This window comes from Spermophilus citellus (assembly GCF_964194105.1).
Source record: "Spermophilus citellus genome assembly, chromosome: 11".
Taxonomy (NCBI): Eukaryota; Metazoa; Chordata; class Mammalia; order Rodentia; family Sciuridae; genus Spermophilus; species Spermophilus citellus.
This window is the reverse complement of record NC_138192.1, coordinates 38433784-38448225: the sequence shown is the minus strand read 5'-3', so window position 1 is coordinate 38448225 and position 14442 is coordinate 38433784. Positions and strand designations below refer to the sequence as shown.

General features: G+C 37.5%; 1 protein-coding gene across 6 annotated transcripts in view; it reads left to right on the top strand.

Annotated features, from left to right (window-relative positions):
- SAP130 (Sin3A associated protein 130) overlaps positions 1-6228 on the top strand; it is a 75779-nt gene extending 69551 nt beyond the window's left edge. For all 6 annotated transcript variants that reach the window (XM_081262058.1, XM_081262057.1, XM_081262059.1 and 3 more), the window contains 3 exons: positions 3268-3371; positions 4941-5054; positions 5318-6228. In XM_081262058.1, coding sequence (XP_081118184.1) covers positions 3268-3371; positions 4941-5054; positions 5318-5476 — 377 coding nt within the window. In that variant the 3' untranslated portion in view covers positions 5477-6228. The remainder of the gene's footprint in view (positions 1-3267; positions 3372-4940; positions 5055-5317) is intronic.
- Positions 6229-14442: the final 8214 nt, after the last annotated feature.

Below are 14442 nucleotides of genomic sequence, written 5' to 3'. Positions count from 1 at the left end.
TTATTGTTTTTGAGACTCACTTTTCAATAATTATCTTTAGAAAGCTAGCTTGACAGCTGAAAGATTTATGATTCCTAGATAACTAATTGGCTATGTTTATAGTAACATTTCTTTTTTTAACAATATTTTTTTGTGAGAGAGGAGAGAGAGAGAGAGAATTTTTAATATTTATTTTTTAGTTCTCGGCGGACGCAACATCTTTGTTGGTATGTGGTGCTGAGGATCGAACCCGGGCCGCACGCATGCCAGGCGAGCGCGCTACCACTTGAGCCACATCCCCAGCCCTATAGTAACATTTCATTTTCACCAGGCCTCTTGACTATTAGTGAAGTACAGTACCTAAACTTTGTTGTCATATTCATATAAATAAATCAAGTTGGAATATTGAAAAATTTTTACAAGAAGGAATGAAAAAGACAAACAGGGAAAAAGCACAAGAAGCAAACAGAAAACAGATCATAATATGATGGCCACAAGCCTTGACATTCAGTTGTATTCAATTAAATAAAAATATAGTCTTAACATACCAGTTAAAACAGATTGGCAGAGAGTAAATGAAAAAGTACAATTTAACTATATGCTAAATGTAAGAAACTTATTTTGAATGGAAGTGACAGATTGACAGTAAAAAGATAAGAAAATAAAAACAAAAATTTCAAAAAAGGCAAGGATAGCTAGATTAATATTAGATAAAGTAGAAAATAAAATTACTAAAGACAAAGAGAAACATACTTTTAGAAAAATCAGTTGACCAGGAAATGGTCCTAAATGTATAGGCAACCAAAAACAAGAGCTTTTAGAATATATGCATTAAAAGCAAAACTGAAAGAAAAAAATAGACAAATGCACAGTTATAATTAGAACCTTCACACCTTATTCACAACAGTTAGCAGAATGAATTCTCAGGTAACAAGAATGTAGAATAAACACAATGAACCAACAACATCTAATAGACATTGATAGAATACAATTCTTTCAAGTGCTATAGAATATGTAAAGATAGATCCTATCCTGGATATAAAACAAACAGCTAATTTAAATGAATTGAAGTCATATGGGGTGTCTGCATTAATCATCATGGAATCAAACTAGAAGACAATGAGAGAGATAAGAGAAAAAATTCCAAACCATGGAAATTTAAATAACACATGTCTAAGTAATCCACAGTCACAAAGAAAGTCTCAAGGAAACTTTTAAAAAATATAAAACTCAAAGGCACTGGGGATGTAACTTTTTGGTGGAATGCTTGCCTAATATTCAGAAGGTCTTGGGTTTCCTCCCCAGAAAAAAGGAGCAAAGTTAAAGCAAATACAAGGAAGAAAATAGTAAGGATAAGAGGAGGAATCAGTGAAATTGAAAACAGGAAAACAGTAGGGAAAAAGGGAAACAAAAAACTAGTTTTTTGAAAAAAAATAAAATCATGAATCTTTAGCAAGATTGAAATAAAAGAGGATATGAATCGCGAATATTTGTGTTGCATATTAGAAACTGTTATAATGTTATTTTTTCAATCTTCTGCTCAGTTTTTGCTTTCCCACCAGCTGTTCCTATGGGATCTACTTTTTCTACATCCTCACACACTAATTATTGTCCATCTTTTTTTATTATTATAACTAATCCTGGTGGGTATCTCATTGTGGTTTTGGTTTACGTTTTCCTAATAACTGATGATGATCAACTTTTCATGTGTTTATTGGTAATTTTTGTTTTGTTTGGGATACTAGGGATTGAACCAAGGGACAGTTTACCACTGAGTTACATCCTCACCTCTTTTATTTTTTCATTTTGAGACAGGGTCTCATTAAAGCTATCCTCAAACTTGTGATCCTACTGCCTCAGCCTCCCAGTTGCTGGGATTATAGGCACACACCACCATGCCCTACTCTCTGTTATGTCCTGTAGCAGAGTGTCCTGTAATGTGTGACTCTATAACTATTGTAAAAAGCTAAGAAATTCTTTAAATCATATTTATGCTAATAAACTGCTTTGGCACATCATTATCACTCAAAGTCCATAGCTTACTTTAGGTTCATTCTTAATCTATATATTATTCAAACTCATATAATATATAATAAGTTTTTCAAAATTAGTTTGTAAAACAATTTTCAGTTATTCATGTTACATTTGATTATCTTAAGTCCTAAAGAGTAATTAAGACCATGCTGAGGTCTAGGCACAGTTGTAGCTCAGTGCTACCACTTGCCTACCACGTGTGAGGCACTGGTTCCATCCTCAGCACCACATAAAAATAAATAAATAAAGGTATTGTGTCCAGCTACAGCTAAAAATATATTAAAAAAAAAAAAAAGACTGCCAATACAGCTAAAGTCAACTTTAAAAGCATCCCTCAATACTAGTCTGATTTTCCCCAGTCTTGTTGATAAATTTTATATTTACTTTATTCCAATTTTGGTTACTGGACTTTTCTTCCAAATTTGAAATATAATTCACACTTCATTCATGTGATTCCCCAAGAACTGAATAATACCAAGAAACTTCCCAGACTTAATGACTAGCCCTCAATGTGCTTGTAAACATCACATTGAGTAAGGCTTCTACTCACTAAAGACCATTTCCCCCTATTTTAAAAAAATTAGAGCTGGGCTGAGCACAGTGGTACACACTTGTTGCTTGGACTATAAGGCTAAGGCAGGAGGATTTCAGTTTTGAGGCCAGCTTTAACAATTTAGCGAGGCCCTAAGCAACCTAGGAAGACCACATCTCAAAACTTAAAAAAATAAAATAAAGGGAGCTGGGAATGTAACTCAGTGGTAGTGCCCCTGGGTTCAATCCCCAATACCACACAAAAAAAGAAAAATTAGAGTCAGGTGTGGTAGCACAGGCCTATAGTCCAAGCAACTCAGTAGACTGAGGCTAAGACTGAGATTACAAGTCTGAGACCAGACCAGCCTTGAAAATTTAGACCCTGTCTCAAAATAAAAAGAGGTAGGGGTATATATAACTTAGTGGTAAAGAACCTCCCCTGGATTCAATTCCCAGCCCCCAAATAAAAAGAGATTAGAACATTAATTTGTTCTTTTTAACTCACCAGATTAGCAGAGTATAGTCTTCAAAACTTTCTTCTGGAGTAAACAAAAAGGAAGCCTTTATTCATCTTATTGACCTTATTCCTAATGACTTAAATGCCGAGGACTTATTTTTAAATATTTAAGTAAAAAAATTTTGATGAAATACTGGCACTTAGCCAGCTTAAATGTAAATAGCTGAGCTTTATAAAAATTGAAACATGTTTTTATATGGTTCCAGAGGAGAAGAAAGCTATGCTGCAAGAAATAGCTAATCAGAAAGGAGTATCCTGTCGTGCCCAAGGCTGGAAAGTCCATCTCTGTGCTGCCCAATTATTACAGCTGGTAGGTGCAGCTCAACAGTTGTTGTGGTAAAGAGGAACAGAGGCTGGAGATGTCTAAGTGCATATAACATTTTCTTTTGAGTAATTTGGAAGCATTCTAGACTAAAAGAGGTTATGGTAGGATTTTTATGTGTTGCTGTTTTTTGTAAGCACTATGTCAGTTACATATGATTATAGTCTAAATCTTAGTTTATTTGGAACAACTATGGCATAAGACCTAAAATTAAAATTCAACATTATGTCTTGTGGTGACATAGGAAATAGCAGTAACCTTAAATAGTGTACACATGAGCCCCACCTCCCCACTCGACTCCCTCAGAGAAGGTCCTCTAACCAAATAATTCCCCTCACTCTGTGGACTGAGAATAGTTCCTGATTCTCATTGAGTAGTGGGCTTCAGTGATCTACCAGTTTTCATTATTACTCAAACCAGTCACATCTATCTTTGGGGAACAGAAGTGATCCCCTCCCTCTTGATATACTATAAACCCTGCCTTCCATAGCCCCTGCTTGTTCACTCTGTTTTTTGAGTGCAATCCCTTTGTGTCACTGAGTGACATGCCCTGTCCTCCTTTCCTAGGCCATAAGTATATGTAACTAATCAACTGACATTTATCTCCCCTATCTGTTTGTGGATCTTATATGATAGTTCAGCCTTTTCTGTAACCTTAGGATAGGAATTTCTCCTTTACCAACTAAGTAAACAGGGTTCAATTAGCCAGGCACAGTGATACATACATGTAATCTCAGCTACTCAGAAGGCTGAGGCAAAGAGGAGAACAAATTCAGTGCTGGGGTAACTTAACACAAGTTCCTGTCTTAAAATAAAAATTAAAAAGGGCTGCAATGTAACTCAGTGATAGAGTGCTTGCCTAGCATACATGAGGCCCTGGGTTTGCTCCCCAGCACCAAAGAAAAACAAAAACAAAAAACAAAACCACCTCATAAAGTTTTCCCATCTCTGGAATAGCAGTGTTCTCAAGAATATTGTCTGCTATGAAGATCTAAAAAACATATTGCTGAGCCAGGCACAGTGGCATATGCCTATAATCCCAGTAGCTTGGGAGGCTTAGGCAGGAGGATTGCGAGTTCAAAGCCAGCCTCAACCACTTATTGAGGCACTAAGCAACTCGGCAAGATGCTGTCTCTAAATAAAATATTAAAAAGGACTTAACCACTGAGTTATATTCTAGCCCTTTTTAATTATGGGTTCAATCGCTGGTGCCAAAAAAATTTTTTTTAATTAAAAATTATTTAAAAACCTTTGGCTAATTTTCACTTAGCAGAAAATCATATTTATGTGGGAAGAGTGAAGTTGTTTTTCAGAGAAAAAAGTTCTCCTTGAGGACAGACTCTGAACTGTGGCATGTTATATTACAAACCATTGTTGACCAGTTTCCTTCACTGTTTGGTAACCTTTCTATACCTTAGTCCTTTCGAGAAAGGACTTTATCACTCAAATAGCCCTTACACCACTGTTCAAAGTTGATTGGAGATGGGTTCATTTACCTGAAGTTAACATAGAAAAGTTTCTCTGAGGTCACGAAGTTCTCTTTCTTCTGTGTTGTAGACAAATCTAGAACATGATGTTTATGAAAGACTTACCAACCTACAGGAAGGGATTATCCCAAAGAAAAAAGCAGCAACTGATGATGATCTACACCGAATAAACGAACTAATTCAGGTTTGAATGAGCCCTTTCCTTTATAATCACCCACTTTATGAGATTGTTTACTTTAAAGTCTTACTTTTCCCATTTCCTTGCCTCATACTCCAGCATCCGTAGTAAAAATGTATTATTTATTTCAGCCTACATTGCCAAGAAACACTGGGTCATTTTCTCTATGTGAAAGTTTCAAAATGACCTCTGCCCAAAGGGCACCATTTCTCAAAAAGCCATGTCATCCTCATGGCCACTGACTGATGATGTGCCATCTTCTGTTCCAGGGAAACATGCAGAGGTGTAAACTTGTGATGGATCAAATCAGTGAGGCCAGAGACTCCATGCTTAAGGTTTTAGATCATAAAGATCGTGTTCTGAAGCTTCTAAACAAGAATGGGACTGTCAAGAAAGTGTCAAAATTGAAGCGAAAGGAAAAAGTCTAGACCCAGAAGAATCAGTTTGGAAACAGAATTTATGAAGAATGATGACGGTGGGGGTGGGGGGGAGGGTTTTGACTATTTTCAAAATGGAACATTGAAATAAAGGAAGTGTTCCTTAATTCACACATGAAAGCAGAGGGACCCATGGCATCCAATGGCACAAAAGGATCAGAGTTGACCTGACACAGTGAGCCCCATTCTTTCTTTCAGGCACATCCCTGTTAAACCTGCTCTGTGTCATAAGTGACTCCTGATGCACAGTGACACAGATGGCTGACAGGCATTTTTCAGCCTACCAGTTTATGGACTGTATTTATCTGGTGGATTCCTGCAGGACCCATACTGAGCCTGGACTGAAAGTATCCACTCGGACCATCTGTTCTCTCTCTACACTGAAAATAAAGCTTCTTCTCACCCCAGTCAGTTCTTCTATCTGACCTTCAGATTCCCAAGTTGGCCTTTTTCAGTAGTGCCACAGCACCAAGAGAGCTGCCACATCTCACATTTAAAGGGTTCAAAGTACCAGTTCTTGTTACTTTTTTAAAGAACCATTTCCAAGTGAAGTTGTTATATTGTCTGTCCTGTGTGTCCAAATTGGGTTTTTGTGGAGGTTCAGAGCAGGTGACACCATAAGTTGCTCTGAGATCCTGTTCTGAAGTACATTCTTGGTTACCTGTACTTCCGTAGCTGGTGTGATGCTGTTAATTGTATGTACCACACATCTCCAAACCTTAATAAAGGACTCAAAGAGGTTTTTGTACATGAGCGGTTTGCATCTTTTCTAAAGTGCATCAGTATTGTACTGCACATCACGTACATCTTTACCCTGCAGTTGTTTCTCACGCGGTGTTGATCCCACTCCTAAGGTTTTGTCATTCCCTGTAGGAGTTCTGTTCATCCCAGTAATTGGAAGGTGTTACAGTGGTGTAGTCTGTTGGCTCTTGGTTGTCTTAAATACAAACCTGATGATTAAATTGTAGGACTCTGAAGACTACAGTACTGGGGGCAGAACTTGAAGGTAGTTGGATTCTTTTCACAGAAGATTGCTCGTACTTCTAATCTGCGTATTAAGGCCCAGTCCTGCTTCCTTTGGACACACGACTGGCCATCTCCCTTCTATCTGGCCTTCATGAGACAGGCAGGAAAGATTGTCTCAGAGCCTCTTCTTCAGGACAAGACCTACCCTCCCTCCTTGGAAACGTGTCTTAAGGAAGGAGGGAGTCCTTGGACCTGGAGTTCGTCCCTTTGCCCTGTCCTGCACAGGGTTGAAATGGGGTATATGCTGTTTCTGCCTGGGCGGGTAGTACCAACACTTCAGCTTGCCCAAGACAGCCTCCCTGCTATTGATATGGGAAGTTTTCACCTGTTGTGTGATTGGGTTGAAAGACAAAGCCGACAAGGCAGCCTTGCTTGACTTTCACTGGGACATGGAGCCAACCTAAATGACTGGTTGTTTATTCAGGCATAAGCAGGGTGTGACTGATGGAATAGTGCTCCTTTACCTGAGTCTGCCTATGCCCTTATTGCCAGGTGATCACACAACTGCAAGCTAGGATAGGATAGGATTAGATGTTTGGGGTCCTAGGTTACAGAGGTGTTCTCCTAAGGTATTGTCGCCATTTAAACAAAATTTAACCCTTTCAAAGGAAGCTTGTCATCTTGCCAGTACAAGCCCTGAAAGTCAGTGCAGGTTAGAACAGTGTTTTCCCTCATCTTGTGAGGAGGACAACATAATCAGAAGTTGGGAGAGGGCTGGGGTGTAGTTCGTTGGTAGAGTATCGATATAGAATGTGAGCCCCTGTTTTCTGGTCCCAGCACTGTAAAAAGAAGTTGGGCGAAATGGGTGAATGAATCTTGTCTATGAACACAACTGGGTTTTCTGGTGCTGAAGACTGAACCCAGGAGCAGTTTACAAATGAGCTACATCTCCATCTCTTTATTTATTGTTTTGCTAGCTCTGAGATAGCGTTCTGTTAAATTGCCAAGGCTGGCCTTGAACCTTTGGTCCTCCTGCCTCAGCCTCCCAAGTAGATGGAATTACAGGTATACCACTGCCTCAGCTAAACATAAGGTTTTTGTAAACTGTTTTCCAAGTAAATGATCTGGTAAGCTTGGACTATGTACACCTGTGAGACCATCACAATAATCACTATAGTGACTCTGTCAGCCCCCAAGGTTTCCATTTGACTCAGTCTTGCCTCCTTCCCTTGTCTCATCCCTAGGCAAATATTAGCTGCTTTTTGTCACTCTAGACTAGCTTGTATTTTCTAGAATTTTAACAAAATACAGTCATACAGCATGTACTTCTTGTGGAGAAGGAGTCAGGATTTATTAATATAATAGAAATTAATGCTGAGATTTATTCGTGTTGCTTCTTTTCAGAAGTTCATTGCTGAGTATTTTGTCTGTCTTCCCTAAGCTATTTATTCACCTGTAGAAAGACATTTGGGTTATTAGCAAGTTTTGAATATCACAAATATAGGTTGTGATCCTCATATTATTTGTACAGACGTCTGCTTGTATACAAAGTTGATGATTTTATGTTGTGCTTACTCCAGTGTCATGTGACCAGGAGAATAGTGCTGAGAAGCCCAGAATCCATTGACTTTTTTTTGTTGTTGTTGTTTTCCTGTACTGGAAATTGAACCCAAGGGAGCCCTACCACTGAGAGACATCCCCAGTCCTTTTTATTTTAGTTTGAGACAGGGCCTCTCTGAGTTGCTGAGTCTAATCTTGAACTTGTAACTATCCTGCTACATCCTTCTGAGTCGCTGGGATTACAAACATGAGACCCCACACCCAGCTCCAAGTAACTCCAGAAAAATGCATACTTAAAAATTAGAAGTAATTGGCGAGGGCGAAGTAGCACACATCTGTAATCCCAGCGGTTTGGGAGGCTGAAATAGGAGAATCGTGAGCCAACCTCAGCAACTTCCAGGCGCTAAGCAACTCAGTGAGTCCCTGTCTCTAAGTAAAATACCAAATAGAGCTGGGGACATGGCTCAGTGGTCGAGTGCCCCTGAGTTCAATCTCCGGTACCAAAAAAAAAAAAAAAAAAAAGAAATTGGAATATATTTGAGATAACACTTCTGTCTTTACAGTGGAAAAATCAAACTGATCTGGGGGAAAAAAAAGTCTAATCCATCTGCCTAGTCTAGAAAAGCATACTATTTTTAAAGCCTGGATATTTTGATAAATCATTAAGTAGAAAAACCATATAATATTTTCATTTCCAACAACTTTATCATAGTAGTAACAGTTACACAGTTTCAGGGGTTGAAAGATTATTTGGAGGCTATTAAAAAGCATATATTTTTACTTTTTTATTACAGAACACCACACAGATGTAGAAAACTACACAGAGCAAATGTATAGCTTCATACACTTTTAACTTTTTTTTTTTTTTGTACCAGGGATTGAACTTGGGCACTTGACCACTGAGCCACATCCCCAGCCCTATTTGGTACTTTATTTAGAGACAGGGTCTCACTGAGTTGTGCTTCACGTTACTGAAGCTGGCTTTGAACTTGCGACCCTCCTGTCTCGGCCTCCCTAGCCTCTGGGATTACAAGTGTGCACCACTGCGCCCGGCCACTTTTAACAATTTTGAAATAACCTCCCCAGGTGAAAAATAGAATCTTGCCAGTCACCTCAGAAGTTCCACAACTGTTACGTCCTGATCACAATCCTCTGCTTCCCCCACAAGAAAACCATCTTAACTTTTTTTTTTCAAATAAGCATTTTTTGTTATGCTATATAATACTCTGGTTTTTCCTTAGATTACATAAGTCTTTCTCCTTTTATTATGGTATATGTAAAATGTCAAATGCCCTAATCTTTTTTTTTAATATTTTTTAATATTTATTTTTCAGTTTTCGGTGGACACAAAATCTTTATTTTATTTTATGTGGTGCTGAGGATCGAACCCAGCGCCCCGCGCATGCAGGCAAGCACGTTACCGCTTGAGCCACATCTCCAGCCCCAAATGCCCTAATCTTAAAGGTATAATTTTGTGTTTTGTCAAGTGTGTACCTCTACAGCCAACAATCAAAGACACCAGCATTTTTGCATCCCAGAGGAGTGCCTCTCTGATGAATATACTTCACCCATCCCAGGAAGTAGACACTGATCTACCATCTGTTAACACAGATGGCACACAGTGGTTCACACCAGGAACCCCAGCTACTTCAGAGTCTAAGGCAGGAGCATTGCAAGTTCGAGACCAGTCTGGGCAGGGAGAGCCAAAAACCTATACACACACACAAAAAAATGGATTTTTACTGTGAAAGTTTTTAACTTCAAATAAACTGATTCATAGAATACATACTTAATTGTGTCTGGATTTTTTGCTCAACATAAGTCAAGATTTATCCATTTGTTGTATCAGTAAGGTTTTTGTAAATTACCAAAGGGGTATTCTATGTAAATTCTATTCCATGGAACTGTTTGCCCATTTCCCTATTGAAGGGTATGTTGGTAGCTTCCTATTGTGAACAAAACTGTATAAATGTGTAGAAATATCTTCAAATAAATAGGTAAAAACCTGTTGGATCTTGAGGTAAAGCTAAATTTTCTAAGAAACTGCCAAACGGTTTTCCACAGTGGCTGTAAGAGTTCCATTCCCCTCCAGCAGTGAATCAGAGTTTCTGTTGTTCCCCATCCTTGCCAGCAAGGTGGGGCCAGTGTTACTGAATTTTAGTCATGTGGTGTATCATCATTAATTTCATTGCAGTTCCCTAATGGGGTAGGACATTGAGTATCTTTTCATAGCTGATTTGCCATCTTTAATATGATGTTTGGTGAAGTATCTGTTAAGGTCTTTGCTCATTTTAGACTGGATTTTTGTTTTGTTTTTTACTGAATTTTAAGAGTTATTTGTATATTCTGTTCTCTCAATTTTTTTCTATTCTGAGTTGGGGTCTCACAATGCTTCCCAGGCTGACCTTGAACTTCTGGGCTCAAATGACCCTCCTTCCTCAGCCTTCCAAGTAGCTAGCTAACACTATAGGCCAGCTCCACCAAATCCAGTGACTTTTTTTTTCTTTGTATATTTTGAATACAAGTCCTTTATTAGATATGTGTTTTGCAAATATTTTCTTACAGTCATTATCTTTCCATTCTCTTAATAATTCCTTTTGAAAGCAGATGTTTTCAGTAAAGTTCAGCTTACCAATTTTTTCCCTTAAATCATGTATGTAGCATTATAAGGACTGGGACTATAGCTCCATGATAAAGGACTTGTCTAGCATGTATGAGGCCTTGAGTTCAATCCTCAGCACAGCAAAAAAAAATAAATTTTAAAAAGACATTACCAAATCAAAGGGCACCTAGATATTCTTGTTCTATAAATTTTATAATTTTATGTTCTACATTTAAGTTTATGGCCTATTTTGAGTTAATTTTTATGAAAGATATATGTTCTGTCAAGATTTTTTTTTTTTTTTGGCATTGTATTCTAGCACCATTTGTTGGAAAAACTGTCTTTTCTCCATATAATTGTGCTCCATTGTCAAAGATTAGTTAACTATATTTGGAAGGGATGTTATTCTGTTTCATTGGCCTACTTGTTTATACTTGTTTATGCTTTCAAATACCATTTGTATTTGAATATCATAATTTTATAATAAGTCTGGAATTTGGAAATATTAGTCCTCCACCTCTTCTTTTCACTATCAAGATGGCTTTCCTGGGTATCATCTTTTCATACAAATTTTAGAATCTATGAATATCTATCAGATACTCTCCTGGTACTTTGCTTAGGATTTCATAGAACCTATATTAGGAGAAACTGACAACTCGACAACATTAAATGTTGTAATCCATGAGTGTGAACTATTCCTCCTTTTATTTAGATCTTTTGATTTATCAGTTTTGTGCTTTTTTTATATATATCCTTATTAGTTTGTACCTGCTTCAGTTTTCTATTACTATAATGAAATGCCTGAGACAATTAGTTTTATAAAAAGAAAATTTTTATTTAGTTCATGGTTCTGGTGGCTCCAGTCCAAGATCAGGCAGCCCCACTGCTTTAGGCCTCTGGGTAGGGCAGAGCAAACTACTTGCATCATGAGCCAGGAAGCCAAGAGACCATTTTCTTCAAAGGTATGCCCCCTAGTTACTAAGGACCTTTCACTAGGCCCCATCTCTTTAAAAAAATTTATATATATAAAATAACTTTATTTATTTTTATGTGGTGCTGAGGATCGAACCCAGTGCCTCACCCCTGCTAGGCTAGGCAAGCGCTCTACCTCTGAGCTACAGCCCCAGCCCAGGCCCCATCTCTTAATGGTTCTACCACCTGCCATTAGTGCCATCCTGGGGACCAAGGCTTTCACACAGTAATCTTTGGGGAACACCTACCTTAACCATCACAGTACTTACATAGTTTATTGTTTTGGTACTGTTGTAAATGCTACTGTGTTTTTAATTCTGATTATCAGTTTTTCTCAGGGGGTTATATAGAAAAGCAATTGCCACTTATATGTTAATATTGAATATCACAATATTGCTATATTGGAATGTTTTTTAATGTGTTGATTCAGAATCAATCAGAACATCATGAACAAGTACTTTTATTTGTTCTTTTCCCATCTGTAAACCATCTATTTCCTTTCCCTGTATTATTAGCATCAGATAGGAGTTCCAGTAGGATATTGAATAAGAGTGGACAGTGTGGATTGCCTTGTTCCCAGTCTTGTGAAGAAAATGCCCAGTTTCTCACCACTATGATATTAGCTATATGGGTTTTTGTCAATGTTCTTTGTCAGGTTGAGGAAATGGCCTGTTTTTTCGTTTGTTTGGTTTTTTTGTTTGTTTGTTTTGTTTGTTTGTTTTTTGGGTACTAGGGATTGAACTCAGGGGCACTCAACCACTGAGCCACATCTCCAGCACTATTTTGTATTTTATTTAGAGACAGGGTCTCACTGAGTTGCTTAGTGCCTCGCCATTGCTGAGGCTGGCTTTGAACTCACATTCCTCCTGTCTCATCCTCCTGAGCTGCTGAGATTACAGGTATGCACCACTATGCCTGGTGGAAATGGTTTTTTTTATTCCTATTGGGTTAGTGTCTTTAATCCTTGAATAAATGGTGGGTTTTGGCAAATGCTTTTGCTGCATTAGCCTACTGATATGATGGTTTACATTATTTTTTTTATTGTTGAAATAGCCTATCAAACCAGGATGCCTGGACTAAATCCCACTAAATTGTAGTATATATTTCTTTTTATACATTGTTAGATCCAACCTCCCAATATTTCTTTGCATCTATGTTCATATGAGATAGTGGTCTGTGGTTTCCTTTTATGTACTATCTTTGGTTTTGGTATCAGTGTAATGCTGGCCTCATAGAATGAAATAGGAAGTGTTCTTTCTGCATGTGCTTTTCTAGAGAAGATTAGAGAATTCGTATTTTCCTCAACTGTTTAGTAAAATGTATTAGGGAAAATAAATGAACATGATGCTTTTCTTTTGGGGAAATTATTCATTATTAATTCAGCTTCTAAATAGGTATGTGCCTATTCGGATTATCTATTTCTCTTTGTGTGAGTTCCATTGTTAGTTTTTGTCTTCAAGGATTTGGGCCATTTCACCTAAGTGATTTGTAGACATAGAATTGTTCATAGTATTCCTTTATCATCTTTATCACGTCTGTGGGATCAGTAATGGTAACCCTTTTTCACTTATTGTGTTTATTCATTCATTCATTATACAGGGACTTGCTATGAACTCCTGAGCTAAAGCAATACTCCTACCTCAGCCCCCTGAGTAACTGGGTCTATAGGCATGCCACTTTACTGGACTTTGATTTCATGTTTGGAAGCAATTTATTGAGATATACTTCATATACTATACAATTCACCTTCTTGAAGTATACAATTCAGTGGCTTTTATTGTGTTTACAGAGTTGTGCATCCATCACCAGAGCCAATTTTAGAACATTTTCATCGTCCCCAAAATAAACTCTTTCACTCCAAACTATTATCCCACTTGAGTGTTTAATCTGTTTTAAGTTAATGTTTGCATATAGTGTGAGGTGGGAGTTCAATTTCAATTTTTTGCATGTGGCTGACCAATTGTCCTGGGACCATTTATAGGCAAAAGTCTTCTTTCCCCATTGGATTTTTTTGGTAATTTGTTAAAAACAATTACTTGTATATGTAAAGGTTTGTTTCTGGACTCTCAATTCTATTCCATTGGTCTATATGTATATCCTTAGGCTACTTCCACACTTTTGCTTAATGTTAACTTCTTAGGAATTTTTCTTTTGTTTTGATTTAGGGTTTTTGTTTTGTTTTGTTTTGTTTTTGTATATGGGGTTTAACCCAGGGGTACTCTACCACACAACTACATCCTCAGCTCCATTTTAATTGTATTTTGAGAAAAGGTCTTGCTAAATTGCCCAGACTGGCCTTAACCTTGTGTTCTTCTTGCCTCAGCCTCCTCAGTATCTGGGATTGCAAGCCTGCTCCACTGTACTCAACATAGGATTTCTCCATTCTTTATTCTTTTAAGATTGATCTAGATGTTCTGAGTCCTGTGAACTTCAGGATCAGCCTGTCAATTTTTGAAAAGAAGGCATCTGGGATTTAATATGGATCATGTTGAATCTATAGAACAATTTGGGAAATTTTGCTATCTTAATATTAAGTATTCTGATCTGTGAGCCTGGGATGTTTTTCCATTTAATTAGTACTAATTAAATTTCTTTCAACAATGTTTTATACTAATACAAGTATAAGTTTTTCACTTTATTTGCTAAGTTCATTTCTAAGTACTTTTTTGATCTTTTGTTTTTGTTTGCTTTGTTTTGCAGGGATGGAGATCAATCCAAGGGCCTTATGATCCTAGGTAATTGCTCTATCACTGAGCTATATCCCAGCCCACTTCTTTTTCTCTTCAGTGTGTTGAAGGTCTTCTATGTGTTTTTTATGTGGTTGTAAATGCAAATGTTTCCTTAATTTTATATTCAG